The sequence below is a fragment of the Halteromyces radiatus genome, assembly GCF_025201355.1.
Source record: "Halteromyces radiatus strain CBS 162.75 chromosome Unknown BX664scaffold_2, whole genome shotgun sequence".
Taxonomy (NCBI): Eukaryota; Fungi; Mucoromycota; class Mucoromycetes; order Mucorales; family Cunninghamellaceae; genus Halteromyces; species Halteromyces radiatus.
The window spans coordinates 4015276-4034686 of record NW_026251688.1 but is presented as its reverse complement, the minus strand read 5'-3'; the positions used below and the strand labels follow the sequence as shown (position 1 = coordinate 4034686).

The following is a 19411-nucleotide window of genomic DNA, read 5'->3' as shown; positions in this document are numbered from 1 at the left end:
TGGGAAGAATCACTGCTTAACATCTTTTTAATTTGGTTTTAAAAAAAAAGCGTCTCAATTCAACTTGGAAAAAGGACAATCACACTGATCATGTCAAAAAAAAAAAGTTGCCGCGTCCTCTTTTTTTTTTATAACAAAACCGAAAATGGTATATCATCAATCAAAAAAAAAAAAAAAAAGAAGCATCATCTACTGTTGTTCAGTTTATTTACTGTTGCTTATTTATCTTTGTGTTCCCCACCTTTCTTTTTTGATAACAAGGGCCAATTGTGACCAATAAGAATCAAGCTTTGGTAGCTTACAAAGAGTGGGATTGGAGAGGAGGAGGAAATAACAATGATTAACTAAGACAGAAAGGTAAGACACTTCATGACTAAGACAATAGTAAAAAAAAGAAAGAACTGATTGTGCCGAAAAAATGGTAGTTCGTTGTAGCGGCAGGTGAATTTATAAATGTACCAAGGAAAAACTTTTTCCTAGGTTTCCGTTGGGCAAAGCATGAATCGGACAGAAGGGGGGAAAAATATTTAAAAATCATAATTCTTTCTTTCTTTCTTTCTTTCTTTTTTTTTTTTCCTTTTATTTATTTATCAATTAAACATACAATAATGGTTCTTGCTAACAACCTTTCTTCATGGCAAAAAGTACAACAACATTATGATACAATTGGAAAGTCATTGGTTATGAAGGAACTCTTCCAAAAAGATCCTGCACGGTTTGAAAAGTTTCATCGTGAATTCCAAGGATCCAAAGACAACAAGATTCTTTTGGATTTCTCAAAGAACATTATAACTGAAGAAACTTTATCACTTTTATTGGACGTCGCCAAAGAAGCCAATGTGTCAGATATGCGTAACAAGATGTTTACTGGTGAACATATTAACTTTACTGAAGATCGTGCGGTTTTACATGTGGCTCTACGTAATATGTCTAATAAACCTATTTGTGATAATGGTCAAGATGTGATGCCTGAAGTACGTGAAGTACTTGCTCATATGAAAGAATTCTCGGAACAAATTCGATCTGGTGCTTGGAAAGGTTATACTGGCAAATCTATTACTGATGTAGTAAATATTGGTATTGGTGGTTCTGACTTGGGTCCTGTGATGGTAACAGAAGCTTTGAAGCACTATGCAAAACCTGGTTTGAACGCGCACTTTGTATCTAATATTGATGGTACTGATTTGGCCGAAACTTTGAAGAAGGTCAATCCTGAAACTACTTTGTTTATTGTGGCTTCCAAGACATTTACTACTCAAGAAACTATTACTAATGCTACTTCTGCAAAGGATTGGTTTTTGGAACATGCAAAGGATGTAAGTGATTATTATTATTTGTTTTCTTTTTTTTTTTTTTTTTTTTTTTTGTTGGGGGTGTGTTCTATATAAGTAGATTGTCGGAGAGTACGTTTTTGTATCACCCGTTATTTTTTTTTTTTTGATGTATCTGTTTCTAAATTATGATTTTTTTAATATAGATCAAACATGTTGCCAAACATTTTGCTGCTTTATCAACCAACACTGAAGCTGTGACCGCATTTGGTATTGATGCAAAGAATATGTTCAAGTTTTGGGATTGGGTTGGAGGAAGATATTCTCTTTGGTCTGCTATTGGTCTTTCTATTGCCATTTATGTTGGTTATGATAACTTTGAACAACTTTTATATGGTGCTTATGATATGGATCAACACTTTTTAAATACTCCTTTTGAACAAAATTTACCTGTTTTGATGGCTGTTATTGGTATTTGGTATAATAATTTCTTTGGTGCTCAAACTCAAGCTCTTCTTCCTTATGATCAATATTTACATCGTTTCCCTGCTTACTTCCAACAAGTAATTTAAAAAAAAAAAAAAAGGATGAAAAAAAAAGAATAAATGAATCTTATTTTATATTTTTTTTTATCATAGGGTGATATGGAATCGAACGGTAAATATGTTTCACGAACGGATGGACAAGTACAAACTTCAACAGGACCTATTATTTGGGGTGAACCTGGTACCAATGCTCAACATTCATTCTATCAATTGATTCATCAAGGTACCAAGATGATTCCTTGTGATTTTATGGCTCCTGTTGAAACACATAATCCTATTGCTGGTGGTAAACAACATGATATTCTTCTTTCCAACTTTTTCGCACAAACCGAAGCATTGATGGTGGGAAAGACCGAAGAACAAGTACGTGCTGAAATGGGTACCAAGGTGGTGGAAAAGATTGTGCCTCACAAGGTATTTACTGGTAATCGTCCTACTAATTCAATCATGTTCCAAAGCCTTACTCCTGCTACTTTGGGTTCTTTGATTGCTCTATACGAACACAAGATTTTTGTTCAAGGTGTGATTTGGGATATTAACTCTTTTGATCAATGGGGTGTGGAACTTGGCAAGCAACTCGCAAAGGTCATCCAACCAGAATTGGCTCAAGGAGGTCTAGTCCATACTCATGATGCTTCTACAAATGGTCTCATCAACTTTTACAAGACTCATAGAAAACAATATTAGTTTGGTATGATTTTTTTTTTATCATTCATTATCATTTTGATCCATACAATCATTTCGAAAATAAATAAAAAATAAATTCTTATTGAATCATTTTTATCAGGAATAGTTAATAATATATATATATATATATCTTTACACTTTATTCAATAATAATTGACGGAATTCAAAGAATAAGATGGCGCAAAAATAGGAAATAAAATATCGTAAGGATAGAAAATAAATGACAAGGTAGAAAAGAGAGAGTTGACGCATAACCAAATAGAGAGTATAAGAAGAAAAAGAACAAGAAGAAAAGGAGTGATAGTAGTTCCATTGAGTATTTTGAATAACAGAAAATAAAATATTATTTAGTCAACATATCCATTTTTTTATATTTATTTATTTTAACTTACCTGTAGGGTAGCATTAAATGCGTCCTCCGAAGAGGCGATAACATATTTTTATATGTTGCTTTACAGTTTGATTATTCACTTTGAATTGGAAACACCAAGAGAGATTTCAAAAAGAAAAAGAAAAAGAGAATGATTAATATACTGTATCATTATTATTATTATTGTTATTGTTATTATTATTATTATTAAAAGAAACTTACTATTAAGCAAGGTACAGAGAGAAGGAAGTCCAATAAGTATATATTAAAAAAAAAAGCAAATGGACCTAAAGGCCCGTCTTGATTCTTGTAAGGTTGTGGTCCAGAAAAAAAAAACTTGTATTTGGTATGGATGGATATAAAGGTCTTGTATGCTTGTAAATTGGTTTAAAAATTGATATCAAAATAGATAAAGAAATTAAAAGAAAAAGAAAAAAAAAAAGGAAAAAAAAGAGAAAGAAGAAACAGAAAAAAAAAGAAAAATAAAATAGCACTTTTTTATCTCTCTCACTTGATCAAAGAATAAAATAAACCCAGCAAAAATATCTCATAAGAAAAAAAAAGAACTATTATGCAAATTTACATTCGTTATCGATCGATCGAATGTCTCAGTTAATGAAAATAAACAAAGAAGACCCCAGTAAATGATTTTTTTTTTTAAAAAAAAAGAAAAAAGAACTATTATGCAAATTTACATCAACATCACAAGATATGAATATTACATTAGTATACCCCTGTCTTAACTGTGAATATGATGATGATACAATATTAAAAATATAGTTCTTTTTTTTTCCAAATATGGCCTGTTGAAAAGAATCAGCTAACAATCAGTCATTAATCATCAATCATCAATCAATGACATACTCTACCGACATCTCTAAAGCGATATCTAAAAAAGTGGTAATGCGACATTCATTTTGGGAAAGTACGATTTTTTATTTTATAACATCACGAAAAGCATTTTCTTGTAACCCGACAAAAAACTTTGAAAACACTGTATTTATTTTTATTTTGATAAAATAAGATTCAAATGGGCGTGAGAAAGTGAGAGAGAGAGAACATAAAGAAAGTCTATTGATATAATAAGATACACTAAGAAGATAACATATATAAAAGGAAGAGGGGGAATGATAAAAAAAATATTTATAAAAGAAAAGTGGACACTATGATCACCTAATCAGTACGCGCTTTCTTTTTGATATACAAACAACCGATATCCAAGAAGCCACAGATTTGTTGGATGACATCTAATGAAAATCGAGTATATTGAAGAACAGATAGACACAAAAGACAAATGACGATATTTCGATGATCCATTGATACAGACCTAAAATTATTATTATTTAGAAGAAGAAAAAAATGATTAGCAAAAAATAAATAATAAAATAAATAAAATCAAAACTTACAAATAACCCATTGTTTCCAAATAAGCATACAAGTAACCCAAAGACAAAAAGCCTAAAACAGGCACATTAGCATAGGGAAAAGGTAATTTGGCAACATGAGCCAAGATCATCAGACCAACTTGAAAACCAAACAATAAACCCAATACAGGAATAAAGAGTGCCAAATGTTCATTCACAAGATCAGGCCACAAGCACATCCATTGATATGTGATATAACACATGCTAATAAAAGGCACCAAACCAAGCATAGCCTTAATGATAGATCCATCATCGACACGCGAATAATCTGTAGGGTGTAACTTGACAGAAATAACATTGATCAACCTAAATATGTAAAAATGGAATAAATATCGTTATATGATGCCATTTCCTTTTTTTTTTTTTTACCCAGTAACAATATTCAAAACAAGAACCAAAGAACCAATTAAAATCAAAATATGATTTAATTGTAAAGAACCGATCAAACGAGTATGAGCACTGTATGACCATTGAAGCAATGGCGCGACTTCTTCCAAACGTAAAGTCCAAACAGCAGGACCAAAATAACCAGACACTAATTGAACACCTACCAACATCAAAACACCTTCCACAGGACCACTAAAATGACCAAGATAAAGAATACCAGTATGATATTCTTCCCATGTTGAAAGATAAAAATTACCTAAACTTGCCACTAAAGAAGCTACTGTCCACCAACTTTGTCCTAAATAAGTAGCAGAAGCCCAAGTCATCACACCCAATGATGTATTGATAGCATCGCATCCTACCATAAACAAAAAAAATATATATATATGAATACCATAGAATGAGAATGAATTTATCACGTGGTGGATCACTTACCATGATCAAATAATTCACCAAGAGGTCCTGAAGCTCCAGTACGTCTTGCTTGTTTACCATCAATAGCATCCAAAGATTGATAAGCAAATAATCCAAAAGCAAAACTATAAAAGACAAAAAAAAAAAAAAAATAAAGATGGATTAGAGAACTTTTTTTTTTTTTTTGTAAATAACCTACGTATAATAAACCCAATTAGGACAAGGTCCCAAATCTGAAGAATAATAAAATAATGTCGCGATATTGACACCAATACACAAAAGACCTAATAGAGTGATCATATTAGGACTAATTTAAAAAAAAAAAAAGGTTAGATATATAATAATCAAAACAAAAAAAAAAAAAAAAGAAACTTACGCTATCCAAAGGGGAAAGATCTTGACTAGATTATTCCAATAAGGAGTAAGAATATATCGAGATATCAAAGATTTATCTACACCTCCATACTTGTATTTGTGCAAGTTACTTAGTGAATTTTCAGGAATATATCCCATTATAATATAATTGACAAGTGACAAAATAATTAAAAAAAAAAAAAAAAGAAAGAAAAAAGAAAAATGAAGAAAAATGAAAAAATGAGGAGGTTGGGGTGAGCCGAGTCAAAAAAAAAAAATATTGAAAATGCCTTTTTTTTTTCTTTTTCTTCTTCTTTTTGTAACCCAGCCACTTTTTTATATCTTGTAGTGTATTTACATTAAAAAATATATATATGATCATCAGATATTGAATCAATACAACTGCACCCATCATCATCATCATTTCTTAGTTTTTTTTTTTTTTTCATTTTTAAATTGAATCCATCACATGCTCTTTTTTTTTTTTTTTTTTTTTTTTGCATGTCCGGTTAAGGTTGTGTGGGGAATGTCAGGACCTTTTTTTTTTTTTTTCTTTTTTTCTCTCTCTCTACCTTTTTTTTTTTTAAGGAAAAATATGTATAAAACTCGTATCACATTTTCTTATTTTAAACCTTTTCTCTACCGATCCTTTTCTTCTTCTTTTTCTTCTTCTTCTTTTACTTCTTCGACAATGACACTAAAAAAGGAACGAGTATGTATCATTGGTTCTGGTAGTAAGTGAACCTATTCTTTTCTTTATTCCACACCCTACTCACTTTATTATATATATAGATTGGGGAACAACCATAGCGAAAATTATTGGTGAAAATGTCCAACGACACAATCAACTATTTGAACAAGAAATACGACAATGGGTATTTGAAGAAGATTATCAAGGTCAACCATTAACGCGGGTGATCAACACAACACGAGAAAATCCAAAGTATCTTGCAGGAATTCGTTTACCTGACAATATTATTGCTGAACCCGATCTTATCAAGGCATGTCGTGATGCAACCGTACTTGTGTTCGTCCTTCCTCATCAATTTGTACGTGGGGTCTGTGATGATCTTGTCACATCTTCGTTTTCTCCTGATACCAAGGCCATCTCATTGATCAAGGGACTGGATATCAAACCGAATGGGATCACTTTATTTTCAGAAGAAATCGGGCGTAGGTTACATCTCAAGGATGTCGCGGTGCTGTCTGGGGCCAACATTGCTTCCGAGGTCGCGCAAGAACATTTCTGTGAAACCACCATTGGTAGTCGAGCCGATGGTCAACTGTTTTATCAACTCTTCAATACCCCTTACTTTAGAGTCAATGTGATTCGTGATTATGTTGGTGTCGAATTATGTGGTGCTTTGAAGAATGTCGTAGCCGTGGCAGCTGGTATATCTGATGGATTAGAGTAAAAAATATATACATATATCTATTAAAAAAAAAAAAGAGTTTTATCCTCACTTTTTTTTTTTTTTTTTTTTTTTTTTTTTTTTTTTTAGTTATGGATCCAATACAAAGGCAGCTTTGATTCGAATTGGATTGATGGAAATGAGGAAATTTGGAAAATCATTTTTTGGTGGTGTAGAGGATAATACTTTTTTTGAATCGTGTGGTGTGGCGGATCTGATGACAACTTGTTCTGGCGGTCGCAATAGAAAAGTGGCCGAAGCTTTTGCAAGAACTGGAAAACCTATGGATGTATTGGAAAAGGAATTACTAAATGGACAGAAACTACAAGGTGTACTCACTGCGGCAGAGGTGTATCAATTTTTGACGGCTAGAAAAATGAACCATGAATTCCCTTTATTTGATGCTGTTTATCGAATCATTTATCAAGGTGCTCCGTTGGATACATTGATCAAACTATAGATTATATCCTCTTTTATTTCATCATATAACTCTTTTTTTTTTTGTTATTATTATTATATATATATCAATAAAATTTATTATATAGAATATGACCTTTTTTTTTTTAAATATAGTCCCATCATCATCAAATTAGAATCAACCATTTATTTATTTAAAATAAAAAAAAAACAAACCGTGGTATACCAAATAGAGAATAAAAAAAAGACAAAGGGGAATATCAACAACTAAACTATACAAATAGATCATTTTTCCTTTCCTTCAGTAAAAATCATTTCCACAATCTTGATACTATTCATCAAATAAAATCGACTATGTTGCCTAAAATGATGCCAAGCTTCCATGATATGTCGATTTTCCACAGAGTCATTTTGTTCCATATCATAATCCAGTGAATCAGAATGATCTAACTGATCACATAATACATAATTTGGGATATAAAGTGGACTGCCTTGAACAGAACTTGAGGTTTTTGAACCAGCAGGGAGATAAGTGGATGGTTTGACCATAATCCTATAGGTATTGATGGTATCCAGTGAGCTACAAGGTGGTAGCTTTAATGAGTAAAAATATTGTCCTTCTAAAGATTGCGTCTTGTTCGGTAAAGGAGTCACAGCAATTGGTGTTAATGGTGTCGAAGGACTTTCCAAAATGGAGGAAAATCGTATTGATGATGATGATGATGTTGGTGAATCGTTTGTCGTGCTACGAGCGGTGTTCCAGATAAAAGTGGGAGATTGTGTTATTTGTAAAGGTAAATTTGTCACAAGAAGAGGTGGCTCAGGTGCCCACTTGGGTTGATCTTGTCCATCATATACATTCACCATCAGAGTCATGGATCGTCCACTTTGATGAGATACCATGACTAAAGAAGCATGCCATTGAGATAAATGTTGTTGAGTCACTAAACCATAGATAGTAGTTGTCAAGATAAGCCATAATCCATATACAAGTAATAAGATCAGTGGTAATGCATAAAATAACCACAAATTGATCATAATGATGCCTTGTTCTTTTTGTCCATCATGTTGTGAAAAGGATTCTGTTGTTGTTGCTGATGTTTTATCCTTGTTGTATGGTTTGTTCATAGCGCAATCATTACTGTCCTCATTGTTAGTTGTTATTAAATCTTCATTTGTTGCTGACCTTGTTGTTGTTGTTGTTGTTGTTGTTGATGATGATGATGGTGATAATGGAAAATGTTGATGAACTGACGAGGGAGTTCGCATGTTATCATCCATTCTTCGACTTTCAGCTTGATCATTGATTGTCTTGAGTAGTTTGGATACAGCCCATCGGTCAATGGCCATAAATTGGAAAATGGTCAAAATATGGTAAGGTGTCGGTGAAATCAGACTTGAAGAGGCCCAGGCATTACCTAAACGTTGTTCGATCAGTATATCTTGTTGAGTTGAATTCTGTCTTGATTTTCCTTTTTGTTGAAAGGACGGTTGACCAATAATGTCCAAGTTGGAAATATCCATCATCTTGATTCGCCATTGGGAAAAGAGTTGTGCAAGCTCGGTACGTCGTATATCAATAGGTCGTTGTTTCAAGTATAAATGTTGATTGGTATCATCATCATCTTCTTCTTCTTCATCATCTACTTGAACATCCAAATCGTATCCTTCGTCATCATAGTCAGCATATATATCAAATGGGGTTATTGTTGTTTGTTTCGTGGAAGATGATGGATGTTGATATTGATTGGACATGGATAAAATAGGCAAGATTGGTATTTGGAGAGCATTGATTTTCCATAAAAGTTCCATTTCCTTGGTGACATCTGTGAAATCTTGAGCATCATGATAAAAATAAACACAAAGATCAATACCATTTGGAGTTCCTTCAGGGAAAACATGACCATTAAACCGTTGATTGGCCCATTGTGGAGGAGGATTCAGAATAGGTTGAAGAGAAGAGATAGGATGATTTGATTGACATTGTGTATAAATATAATGTAATATCAATTCATGATCATGTCGATGTAAATTATTTCCAGTAGTATTATCTGTTGTAAAATCAGCTTCCACAATAGCTACACCATTATCTTCGAATGTCGCAGCATGATCATCTTCTATCATAGTGTCCCCCAAAAAGAGATGCAAAGGAAGAAGGTGATGTTTACGTTCTCGAAATCCATAAGCAGATGGTATATTTGATTGTCCATATTTGATGGAATTTGTTTTTGCTGATGTTGTTGTCGTTGTTGTAGCATCAGAAGGTGGAATTGAAGAAGGTGAGTGGCGAAAAAAGGTTTCTGATAATCCATCTGATAATTTCTTCAAAAAAAGTCGCTTTTCTTCAGCAGAAGTAACACCTAAATACATGACTCGTAAAAAGGAAATATTTTCAAGTTGTTCGATAGCATCCATATGTTGAACAAGTTCGTCATTTTTTCGTAAATAAGATAACATGGTATCGAAAGAGTCTTGAGCATCAACAAGGTGAGGATGTGAATGAGAGGTAGGACAATCGGTCATAGCTTCATATAAAGAACCATAATCAATAGAGTTACTAGAACAAGGTACATTATCACTTGTAGTTGATTCAGTAGTTGTGCTGTAAGGATAACTAGATGGAGTAGAGTGAGGTCGAACCGCAGCAGTGGGGAATGAGAGTGGAGATATAGGAGAAGGAGGTCGTAGAGATGATATTGTTCCCGATAGTTGATCATTTTGTTGCTGAGATTGATGACGATAAGATGTAAAGTGATACGGATTGTTGTGATGATCATGCATCATTTCCCGAACTTGTTGTGAATTCAGCTGTGTCATTTTGGCATCTGTCAAAACAAAAAAGAAAAAAAAAAGTGGTTACAAAATGAGTATCGTTACAAAAATTGCTGCGTAGAGGCACGGGGCTTTTTCCTTTTTATCTTTTATACCTTTGTCTGAATGATAACTATTTTGATTTATAGCCGATGTAATCATTTGAGTCATATGTTCGAATATATATATCTAACTTTCTTGGTGACTATATATAAATAAAGAAATAAAAAATAATAATAAAAAGGTCAGTATCAAAGATATATCGAAATCAAGGAAAACCAATTACAAAAAAAAAAAAAGGACAGTCAAGTGATACAAATGTGATACCTTGTTCAATTGAAAGTTACTTTAACTTTGATAAGAAAGTATATAAAGTGGGTAATTCTTTCTTTATGGTTTGATAATGACGAGTAAGGAATATTTCAATTGAGACGATGAAGTAACTTAAATGATGTTAAATGAGAAAAAAAAAAAAGTAAGTGAGTGATTTAGAGAAGAAGAAGAAAAAAAAAAAAAAAAAAAAAAGTAGGGAAGAAAAACAACAAAAATAAAAACTCCACTGCATCTCTTTTTTTTTTTTTTTTGTTGTAAAAATAAAATAAGAGGGTCATGTGGTCTAACCATCATTCCGAGCCAGACCTATTGCACCAAGCATATCTTTTTTTTTTTCTTCTTTTTTTTACTTACTTGATTATTTCCATATAGTGTTTTTTCATTTCAAGGTAGTGATTTTTTTTTTTTTATTTTTTTTGATTTTCCATCTAATTGAATGACCGCCTTTCTTTTTTGCATGAACAATTGTTGCACACCATAAAGTTATTTAAAAAAAAGGAACAACAAAAAAGAGAAACCTAGAAAATGAGGTTGATTTTTTTTATTTCTCCGCCAATTGTTTCTTTCATTTCCCCTTTTTTTTTATATATATTTCTCTTTCAAACGAATCTATATATATCATGTTTACGTTGAAAGATAGAAATAAAACTACACTTTCTTCTTCTTCTTCTTCTTCTTCTTCAAATAGACAATCTTATATCAAACATACAACTCCTATTGACTATTCTATGTTACCTAAAAAGATTATCAAAGCCAATGCATCTTATACTGCACAACAACCACACGAACTCTCTTTTGAAAAAGGTGATTTTTTTCACGTCATAGGAAGAGAAAATGATCATCACTGGTTTGCTGTCAATAATCCTCTCACTAATCTTAGTGGTTTAGTACCTGTATCTTATTTTGAAGTTGTCGATAAAACTACTCGAACAATGAGTATCATTCAACCCAATATGCCAAAAGAATATTATTATCAACAACAACAACAAAATAATCCAAGTAAAAATTTAAAAAAGAAATTTATTATTTGTTATTAATAAAATAAACTTTTATATATAGATATTACCAATAGACGTTCTTCAACTCAACAACAACATTATTATGGTATTGTACTCTATGACTTTATAGCTGAACGATCTGACGAATTGGGCTGTAAAGCAAATGAAGCTATTATTATTATTGCTCAATCCAACAGTGAATGGTATGTAGCAAAACCTATTGGTCGTCTTGGTGGTCCAGGCTTAATCCCAGTATCCTTTGTACAACTTCACGATGTTATCACTGATCACCCAATTATCTTACCAAAAAATCAACATCGATCATTACCATCATCTTCCTCATCCTCAACAACATCTATATCACCAAGGTCTTCAATCTCTATTCCTCAATTGGATAAATGGAAAAAACAAATACAAAATTACGAAGCATCAAGTATTCTTCTAACAGGTAATGGTAAACAACAACAACAACATATACTTCCCTCTTCCTCTTCGGTTTCAAGCAGTCTTTCAGATCATCATCATCATTACCCTTCATCACAACGACATATTGAAAAAGAACATAAACAAGGACAATCTTCAACAATACCACAAAGATATTCCTATGATCAATCATCATTATTATCAAATCACAGTATGAATCATCAAAAACATCAACAACGATCTCAAAAAACGATATCATACAAATCATCAGCACCTCCATCCTTAACAACAATAACCAGCACAACAGATTCCAATATAGATGCTTCGACATATTCTGAAAGTATGGTCACGGACATTACGGTGAATTCCTTTATCTTGGAAGATGATCAGTATTGGTTTGTTTTGTATGCTACAGTCCACAAAGGAAACCATCGAATTCTGTATCGTACATATAATGGTAAAGTTTAGTATGACGATCATAAAATTACATTATTTATACATATATATAAAGTATTTGACGATTGACTCTTTTTTTTTTTTTTTTTTTTTTTTGCTTTTCATGCATACTTTTACATATAGATTTTTATCATTTCCATGCAAGATTGCTGCAAGATTATCCAATAGAAGCTGGAAAAGAAGGACAAGAAAGGATATTACCATACATGCCTGGGCCTTTGGAAACAGTAGATGACCAAATCACAGGTAAGTCATTACTAGGCAAAATGGAATAAGATGAACATTCTTTTTTTTTTTTAATCTACATTTATATAGAGCAACGACGGGAAGATTTGGACTATTATTGCAAAAAATTACTTACATTACCATCCTATTTATCGAAAAGCGAACTTGTACAAGATCAACTATTTGGATTAAAGAAAGGAGATGTGGAAACAGACTACGCACCAAAAAAAGGTAGCAGAGTGGCTAAAAGCACTAATACTCGACCTCATCAACCAACAACAGAAATATCCAACCTTATCAATAACAATACCATTGAACAAACAACAAAATCATTATACGATAAAGACGGCAAGGAGGCTTATTACAATGGTGGCGTAGGAAAAGTGAAAATCAAGATTGTACACAAGGATGATATATTTGCAATCAAGATGCCAGCCGACTGCACTTTACAAGAATTACAACTACGTGTCAAGGATCGATTGGGTGGTACTTTGGGCAAAATGAAATATAAGGATGATATACATCATAGCAATGGTATATGTTTACCTTTGGAAACAGAACTCGATATGGAAGAAGCATTTATTTTAGCTATTCAACGTGGAAAACTTACTATATTGGTAGATTAGTTCCCTCTCTCTCTTTTTTTTTATTTTATCTTATATCATATTGTATCTATCATTCCCTCTTTATATATATATATATATATTCAAACTTGCATCAAAACATATCATATTCCTCCCTATTCCCTCATCCTCTCTATCCCTTACTTTTTATTATTATTGTACTTTATCTATTTCTCAGTTTATTCTTCTATCTATATATAAGTCATCCGTATTTTTTTTTTTTTTTTTTGTGAAGCAAATAAAAATTAAAAAAAAAAAACCAAGAGCCTTTATTATGATGTGATTGAAAATATGGAATAAGGGTATTCGAATGAAATAATATTATATATTTTGTTATGATGGACTAGTCTATTGATAAAGACTGATCAAGTAGATCTAATAAAAGAACGTCTGTTGACAATTTTCCATTGATCGGATTTGATGGATGGCTTTGAAAAAAAGTTTGGGATAACTTTGGATAAATGTTCCATGGTGGGTTTTGACCGTAACTGAGGAAAAGAATGTTGATGATGAGGAGATGGTTGTTGTTGTTGTTGTTGTTGTTGTTGCTGTTGCCGCAGTCGTGGAGATGAGAAGATTGGCGTTGGTGGTGTATCATCATGCAAAGATGAGGAGGAAGAGGATAAAGATGAATAACAAGGTGTAAAACAATTATCATCATTCATTCTATGTATATCTATTGGATCATCATCGTCATCCGAACCATTATCAGGGGACGAACTGTTGGATGATTCAATATAATCACTGATGTTTGTTTCTATCGCCGTCATGACCTCCTACAATAAGAAGAAAACATATCATCAAAATGAAATGTTGATAGAGATATAATTGTTTGACTTACATTGATATTAAGGATCAAGGCCGATGCCTTTTTTTGATGATGAATGACTTTGGAAGCTGATTCTTTGTGCATACTCTATATATATATATATATATATATATTTATAAAAGGACCTTGTCAATATTTCTTTTTTTCTTTTACTTTTTTTTTTCTTTTTATTTGGCTGACCTCAGCTTCGATGACAGTATGATGGCAAGCGGAAGATTGAGAAAGAGGATGACCATCATCACTATCATCATTAAAATCATTTTGTTTTGCTTGTAATGACAAGATGATACGAGATGCATCGTTCATTTTTTCGACATGAGCAGCAGTAAGAGCATCCATTTGAGCCTTGTGATGAGCTATTAATTGTTGTTCCTGAAATTGATGCTGTTGGATAGTTGTTTGATATAACGATTCATTTTCCAATGCTTTCTTTTTCCATTCAAACATCCTTTTCTTTAAATCACGATTTTCTATCTAATAATAATAAAAAAGAATGTTTCCATTAATATTCATATAGATCAATCGTGATCATCTTGAGAATAATCTTACTTCTTTCTGCACAAGAGCTTCTCTCATTTGATCCAATATTGTTGTGATCGACTCTTTCGAGTTATCCATAGTCATCATTATAAAGCTTAATGTTTTTTTTTTAAAAAAAAAAAAATAAAAGAAAGAAAGAAAGAAAGAATAAATAAAAATAAAAAAGATACAAAAGTGAAAATGAAGATGGTAGACTATGTCCATATAAGGTAACTGTTTTGATTCCGTGGTCCTAAAATGCATTACCGGCAAGACAATAATAAACAACATCATCCTATAAAAAGGGTGTTTTTCAACATATATGCATATACATGACATCAACATCAATAAAAATGTCAAAAAAAAAGAAACATCTCTCTTAAATTAAAAAGTTTCCCTTCTTCTACAATTTTGTTTCTGCTCACTGGTTACTTGATGTCATGTCCTACTGACTTCCAATTTTATTTTCCTTGACAACTACATTCTGCTAGCGATATCACGCCCATCCAGGTCCTAGCATCAGGTCAAACCTGGCTCTTGAGGTCCTCGTACCATTGTGAATTAATTTAGCACTTCATCATGTTCGTTTAAAGGTTCACATTTATAAAAAAAAAAAAAAGATAGTTTTTGATCTCATTTTTGCTAACACTGCCAGTATATAATAGATATATTTATTAAAAAAAGTAAATAGTAAAAAAATAAAAGTATGCATGTAGACAAGATAATAATGTATGATATATGTATATAAGAATGAAGAAAGATGTAAATACTTAATACAAATAAGCGTTGGATAATAGAATTTAACTAACATGATGACCAAGAGACAGGGATCCTTCCATCAACAAAGTTACCCACTTTTCCAAAGACAGCTGGTGAAAGATCTAGGGAGCCTATTAAAACATATCATTTTGACGAAACGAAAAAAAAAAAAAAGTGAGGAACAATTCCAAAAATATAACCTATCTATGACAAAAAGGATGAAACGTGATCATTTTTTTTTCTTACCTCGACCACAGCCAGGACACTTGTTTGATGATCAATAAAAGAAAGAAAAATAGGGAGAGAGAGAAAGAGAGAATATATTAATCAAGATGAGAATGACAGTGCATTTTTTTTTTGTTTACCGTATCTTGAATAGTTGCTTTTGTTGTACCCAAAGGACCAGTAACTTCAATACAAGCACCACAAGCAGGACTTGTATTTGGATCAGCATATCTACCAAAATCGATATGATTCTATTCAGAAAAAAAAAAAAAAAAAGAAATAAAAAAAAAAAAAGAAAAAAAGAAAATAAAAAATGAGTTCATGATGATACTATTTTTGTCAATACTATATCAAAAATGTAACTTACCAATGCGACAATCATATCTTGAGCAGTAAAAGATCCTCCACAAGAAGTAATCCCAACTCCAGGATCTAGATATATCATACAAAAAAGAAAAAGTACTTGAAGAATAAATATTGTTTATCTTCATTTATGGATATTTTTTTTTCCTTACCATAATAGGTACCATCACCTTTGCCACCCATAGCGAAATGACCTTCAGTTGCTGTTCCCCAACTATCACCATCATATTTCGAAGTACCAACCGAAGGAATACCAGCCAATCCACGATATTCAGCATTGTGAAATACACCCAAAGTTCCTAAAACAATAAACATAACCACAAACACACCAGTCATACCACCAGCTACCAATATGGCTTTTCCAAAACGATACTTTTCAATGAACCGAGTCCAGATGGTATTAGGTGATTGTTCTTCCATCCAACGAGGAGTAGCAGTGGTCATGGGTGGAGTGATACGACTAGTATGAGGTGTAGGTGAGTTGTTGTTGGTTATAGAAGGAGACGAAATAGATGTCATAGACGGTGGTGATATTGATGATTGGTGTGTATCGTCAGGGTATGTAGGATGACCAATGGACATAACGTAAAAAAAAAAGATAATATAAAAGAAAAAGGAAGAATGTATAAGTGAGATAAAGATAAAGGAGAGAAGCAAAAAAAAAAAAAAAAAAAGTGGTTAATAGTGAAAGAACGGGAAGGGTAAAACGTGAAAAGTTTAAAAGAACAAAAAAAAAAAAAAAAAAAGGAGGGGGAAAAAAAGAGTACAGTATTTGGATCTTCTTCCCCATTTTTAGGCAACACAAAAGTTCAATAACCGACATTAGTACGACTATCTTTTTTTCTATTGTTACTGTGTATTCACCTTGTTCATTCCAATAACGAGCGTGGAGAGATGATGATGATAATTGGTAAATATAGACATCATTATTATTATTATCTATTATCAATAACAGTAATCAATAAATGAATGCGACTTATCTAAAGGAAAAAAAAAGTATGATTAGTTTGTGAAGTTTCAGATAAGAATCCAAGTTGCATAAAAGAAAATATATTGTGTCTTATCACAAATAAAAGAACTGAGTATAATAATAATTTTTTTTTTATGAATGTAAAAAAAAATTCCTTTATTTGAATGAGATAGGTGGTATTTGTACAAAATAAAAAAAAAAGGGCTAATGCATAAGAAATAATAAATATAAAAGATTATCGTTTTTAAGGATAATGGAATGAAGAAGGGAACGAATAATATATAGATGATAATGATAAAGAAAAATAAAAGATGACGATGATAATGATGGAGGATGATGTATATATATATTTAAAAGAAACTAAACTATTGATTTTTGTTCTTGAATTCCAAAGAATCATCATAAGCAGCAGCAGTAGCTTCACCTTCAGTCATGACTTGCATACCATTCTTAAGAACACCACAACGGAAAGTAGTCAAAAGATTACGAGCACCATTGGAATGATTGTAGATACCACCATTGAATGCTGTGGTCATATCCTTACCGATAGCAGTTGAAATGTACTTGACGCCACCAGGATGTTCATGCATAAAATCTTCCACATCGTATAAAATCCCTTCAATTAAAATCCATTTCTTGTTATCATTAAGAACCAAAGATTGGTATTCTTCCCAGGTATAAACAGGTAAATCTTGAATAGCAGTACCAAACTTCAATTGTCGCTTTTCTGCCAATAATTTCTTTTCCTTCATTTGAATGATACCTTTGTTGACTTCATTAGCGGGGAATGTCTTGAGATCATAGGCCAAACCAACCATAGAACAGAGAGCAATAAGCCATTTTGTTGGGTCATATTGATTCCAAACGATAGCATTACGATAATCTTGAGGGAATTCATGATGGAAATTGTGATAACCTTCACCCATAGTCACAAGTGCTGTAATCCAATGATCACGGGGTGTATGATGATCATCGAATGATGTTTCTCCAATATAATGAGCCAAACTGTTGACACAGAAAGTAGCATGATGTACAAAACAAAGTCGAAGTACAGCAGCATAGAAGTAACCACCCTAAAAGAGAGAAAAAAAAAGTTTTTTTTAGAATATTGATTAACCGATGATAAATGATTTGACGATTCAAGAGGTCGATGATTTCTGATTGCTTTTGTTTGATCGGAACTTACTCTGTAATCACCCCAACCAAATCCAGCTACCAAAGTGGGGAAAATAAAACCAAAGAATAAAGCCAACCAAGGATAATAAGCATGTTGAAGTTTTACTAAAGGATCAGCCTTCAAATCAGCTACGTCAGCATATCCAATACGATTCTTGGGACGAGAAACTAACATCCAGCCGAAATGAGAGAAAAAGAAACCACGATGAGCACTATAAGGGTCCTTGTCAGTATCAGTCCATCTAAATAATAATCAAAAAAAAAAAAGTTAGCGGCTGTCACTTTTTTTTTTGGAATAAATTCAGGTCATCCTTTTTTTTTTTTTTTGTACCTGTGATGAGCACGATGACCTCTTGACCACCAATAAACTGATCCTTCTACAGCACCAGTACCAGCAATAGTAAGAAGAAGTTTAAGGGGAGCAGAAGCACTGTAGGCACGATGAGCATAAAAACGATGATAACCTAATAAAAAAAATAAAATAAAAATATGAATATCATCAATATAATGAATAAAAGTGGATGAAATCAAACATTACCTGCAGTAATACCAAGACCAGTGAAATAATAATAAATGATTGACCAAATCAATGTCTTTGTTTGTAATTCAGTTGTAAGTAAGCCATAAAGACCAATCAAAGGAGTACCAACTAATAAAATGGATTGAGGCCAATTAACAAACTTATACCAGTTCTTCATAGTGACGGGTTCATCGAAAAGTGAAGGCATTTTTGTTTTAGGCAATGGAGGCTTTCTATCCTCAGATTTTGTATAAGCGTATACCATCGTTTCTGTTGACATGATGGTTGATTTTTTTTTTTTGATGAAAAGGAATAAAATGAAAAAGGATGAATGGAATAAAAAAAAAAAAAAAGATAAAGATTAGGTAAAGAAAAGCGAAAGAAAAATATAAAAAGGTGCCTTTATATAAAATAAAAAGCGGATATTAAAAAAGGCAATCCCTAATTTTTTTTTTTTTTACTGAGGAGTGCTATCAAATTGTACTTTATCAACCAATTAGGAAACAGCTGAACCACTTCCGGAATAAAAAATATTGTTGGGTAGTGGGGGTATTGGGGCATGATCCACCAATCAAAATTTAAATTCTATCATCCTGATTCCCGGTGTCAAGAATAATAAAAATGAATGTGAAGATGAAATACTTTTTATAGAATCAGGGATCGTCCATTCTTTGTTTATTTACTATTATCATCATTTTACTTGTTAAACAATTTATTCCTTTTTTCATATGTAAATCTTGGCTAATAGGTTTCAATAAAAAAAAAAAAATGAAATCATTCAACTTAGTATATTTCACCTCAAACCCATCACGTCTGATTTTGAAAAAACATTGTAAAAAGTTATTCAAGCATGAAAAATCTTTTTTTTTCTTTTCTTTTCGATCTTTTTCTTTTTCATTT

General features: G+C 32.1%; 8 protein-coding genes across 8 annotated transcripts; 3 read left to right on the top strand and 5 right to left on the bottom strand.

Annotated features, from left to right (window-relative positions):
* The first annotated feature begins 515 nt into the window (after nucleotides 1–515).
* On the top strand, nucleotides 516–2606 carry BX664DRAFT_326948 (glucose-6-phosphate isomerase). The gene is made up of 3 exons (XM_051544328.1): nucleotides 516–1316; nucleotides 1478–1834; nucleotides 1910–2606. Exons 1-3 carry the CDS (start codon nucleotides 609–611, stop codon nucleotides 2501–2503), a joined length of 1659 nt encoding a protein of 552 aa, XP_051403898.1. The 5' UTR covers nucleotides 516–608; the 3' UTR covers nucleotides 2504–2606.
* A 1669-nt stretch (nucleotides 2607–4275) lies between these two features.
* BX664DRAFT_257783 (uncharacterized protein) lies at nucleotides 4276–5398 on the bottom strand (the record flags this gene model as incomplete). The annotated part of the gene is made up of 4 exons (XM_051540518.1): nucleotides 4276–4603; nucleotides 4667–5042; nucleotides 5120–5223; nucleotides 5298–5398. The coding sequence occupies 4 exons, from the start codon at nucleotides 5396–5398 to the stop codon at nucleotides 4276–4278; spliced, it is 909 nt and encodes a 302-aa protein (XP_051403897.1).
* Nucleotides 5399–6027: 629 nt separating this feature from the next.
* On the top strand, nucleotides 6028–7437 carry BX664DRAFT_326944 (glycerol-3-phosphate dehydrogenase [NAD+]). Its single transcript, XM_051544327.1, has 3 exons — nucleotides 6028–6186; nucleotides 6245–6863; nucleotides 6955–7437. Exons 1-3 carry the CDS (start codon nucleotides 6048–6050, stop codon nucleotides 7322–7324), a joined length of 1128 nt encoding a protein of 375 aa, XP_051403896.1. The 5' UTR covers nucleotides 6028–6047; the 3' UTR covers nucleotides 7325–7437.
* A 1626-nt stretch (nucleotides 7438–9063) lies between these two features.
* On the bottom strand, nucleotides 9064–9459 carry BX664DRAFT_241392 (uncharacterized protein; the record flags this gene model as incomplete). Its single annotated transcript, XM_051540229.1, has 1 exon — nucleotides 9064–9459. A coding segment is annotated over one exon (396 nt), but the record flags the coding sequence as incomplete, so codon positions are not given.
* A 1694-nt stretch (nucleotides 9460–11153) lies between these two features.
* Nucleotides 11154–13153, top strand: BX664DRAFT_347621 (uncharacterized protein; the record flags this gene model as incomplete). The annotated part of the gene is made up of 4 exons (XM_051547552.1): nucleotides 11154–11424; nucleotides 11485–12303; nucleotides 12426–12548; nucleotides 12618–13153. 4 exons carry the CDS (start codon nucleotides 11154–11156, stop codon nucleotides 13151–13153), a joined length of 1749 nt encoding a protein of 582 aa, XP_051403894.1.
* Nucleotides 13154–13397: 244 nt separating this feature from the next.
* Nucleotides 13398–14628, bottom strand: BX664DRAFT_383909 (uncharacterized protein). Its single transcript, XM_051549145.1, has 4 exons — nucleotides 14529–14628; nucleotides 14160–14453; nucleotides 13992–14066; nucleotides 13398–13926 (listed from the first exon to the last, which is right to left on the bottom strand). Exons 1-4 carry the CDS (start codon nucleotides 14604–14606, stop codon nucleotides 13516–13518), a joined length of 858 nt encoding a protein of 285 aa, XP_051403893.1. The 5' UTR covers nucleotides 14607–14628; the 3' UTR covers nucleotides 13398–13515.
* A 520-nt stretch (nucleotides 14629–15148) lies between these two features.
* Nucleotides 15149–16510, bottom strand: BX664DRAFT_326936 (RlpA-like double-psi beta-barrel-protein domain-containing protein-containing protein). The gene is made up of 5 exons (XM_051544326.1): nucleotides 15998–16510; nucleotides 15850–15914; nucleotides 15623–15733; nucleotides 15504–15522; nucleotides 15149–15388 (listed from the first exon to the last, which is right to left on the bottom strand). Exons 1-5 carry the CDS (start codon nucleotides 16425–16427, stop codon nucleotides 15303–15305), a joined length of 711 nt encoding a protein of 236 aa, XP_051403892.1. The 5' UTR covers nucleotides 16428–16510; the 3' UTR covers nucleotides 15149–15302.
* A 441-nt stretch (nucleotides 16511–16951) lies between these two features.
* On the bottom strand, nucleotides 16952–18849 carry BX664DRAFT_276504 (delta-9 desaturase). The gene is made up of 4 exons (XM_051541330.1): nucleotides 18530–18849; nucleotides 18323–18455; nucleotides 18002–18233; nucleotides 16952–17888 (listed from the first exon to the last, which is right to left on the bottom strand). The coding sequence occupies exons 1-4, from the start codon at nucleotides 18789–18791 to the stop codon at nucleotides 17181–17183; spliced, it is 1335 nt and encodes a 444-aa protein (XP_051403891.1). The 5' UTR covers nucleotides 18792–18849; the 3' UTR covers nucleotides 16952–17180.
* Nucleotides 18850–19411: the final 562 nt, after the last annotated feature.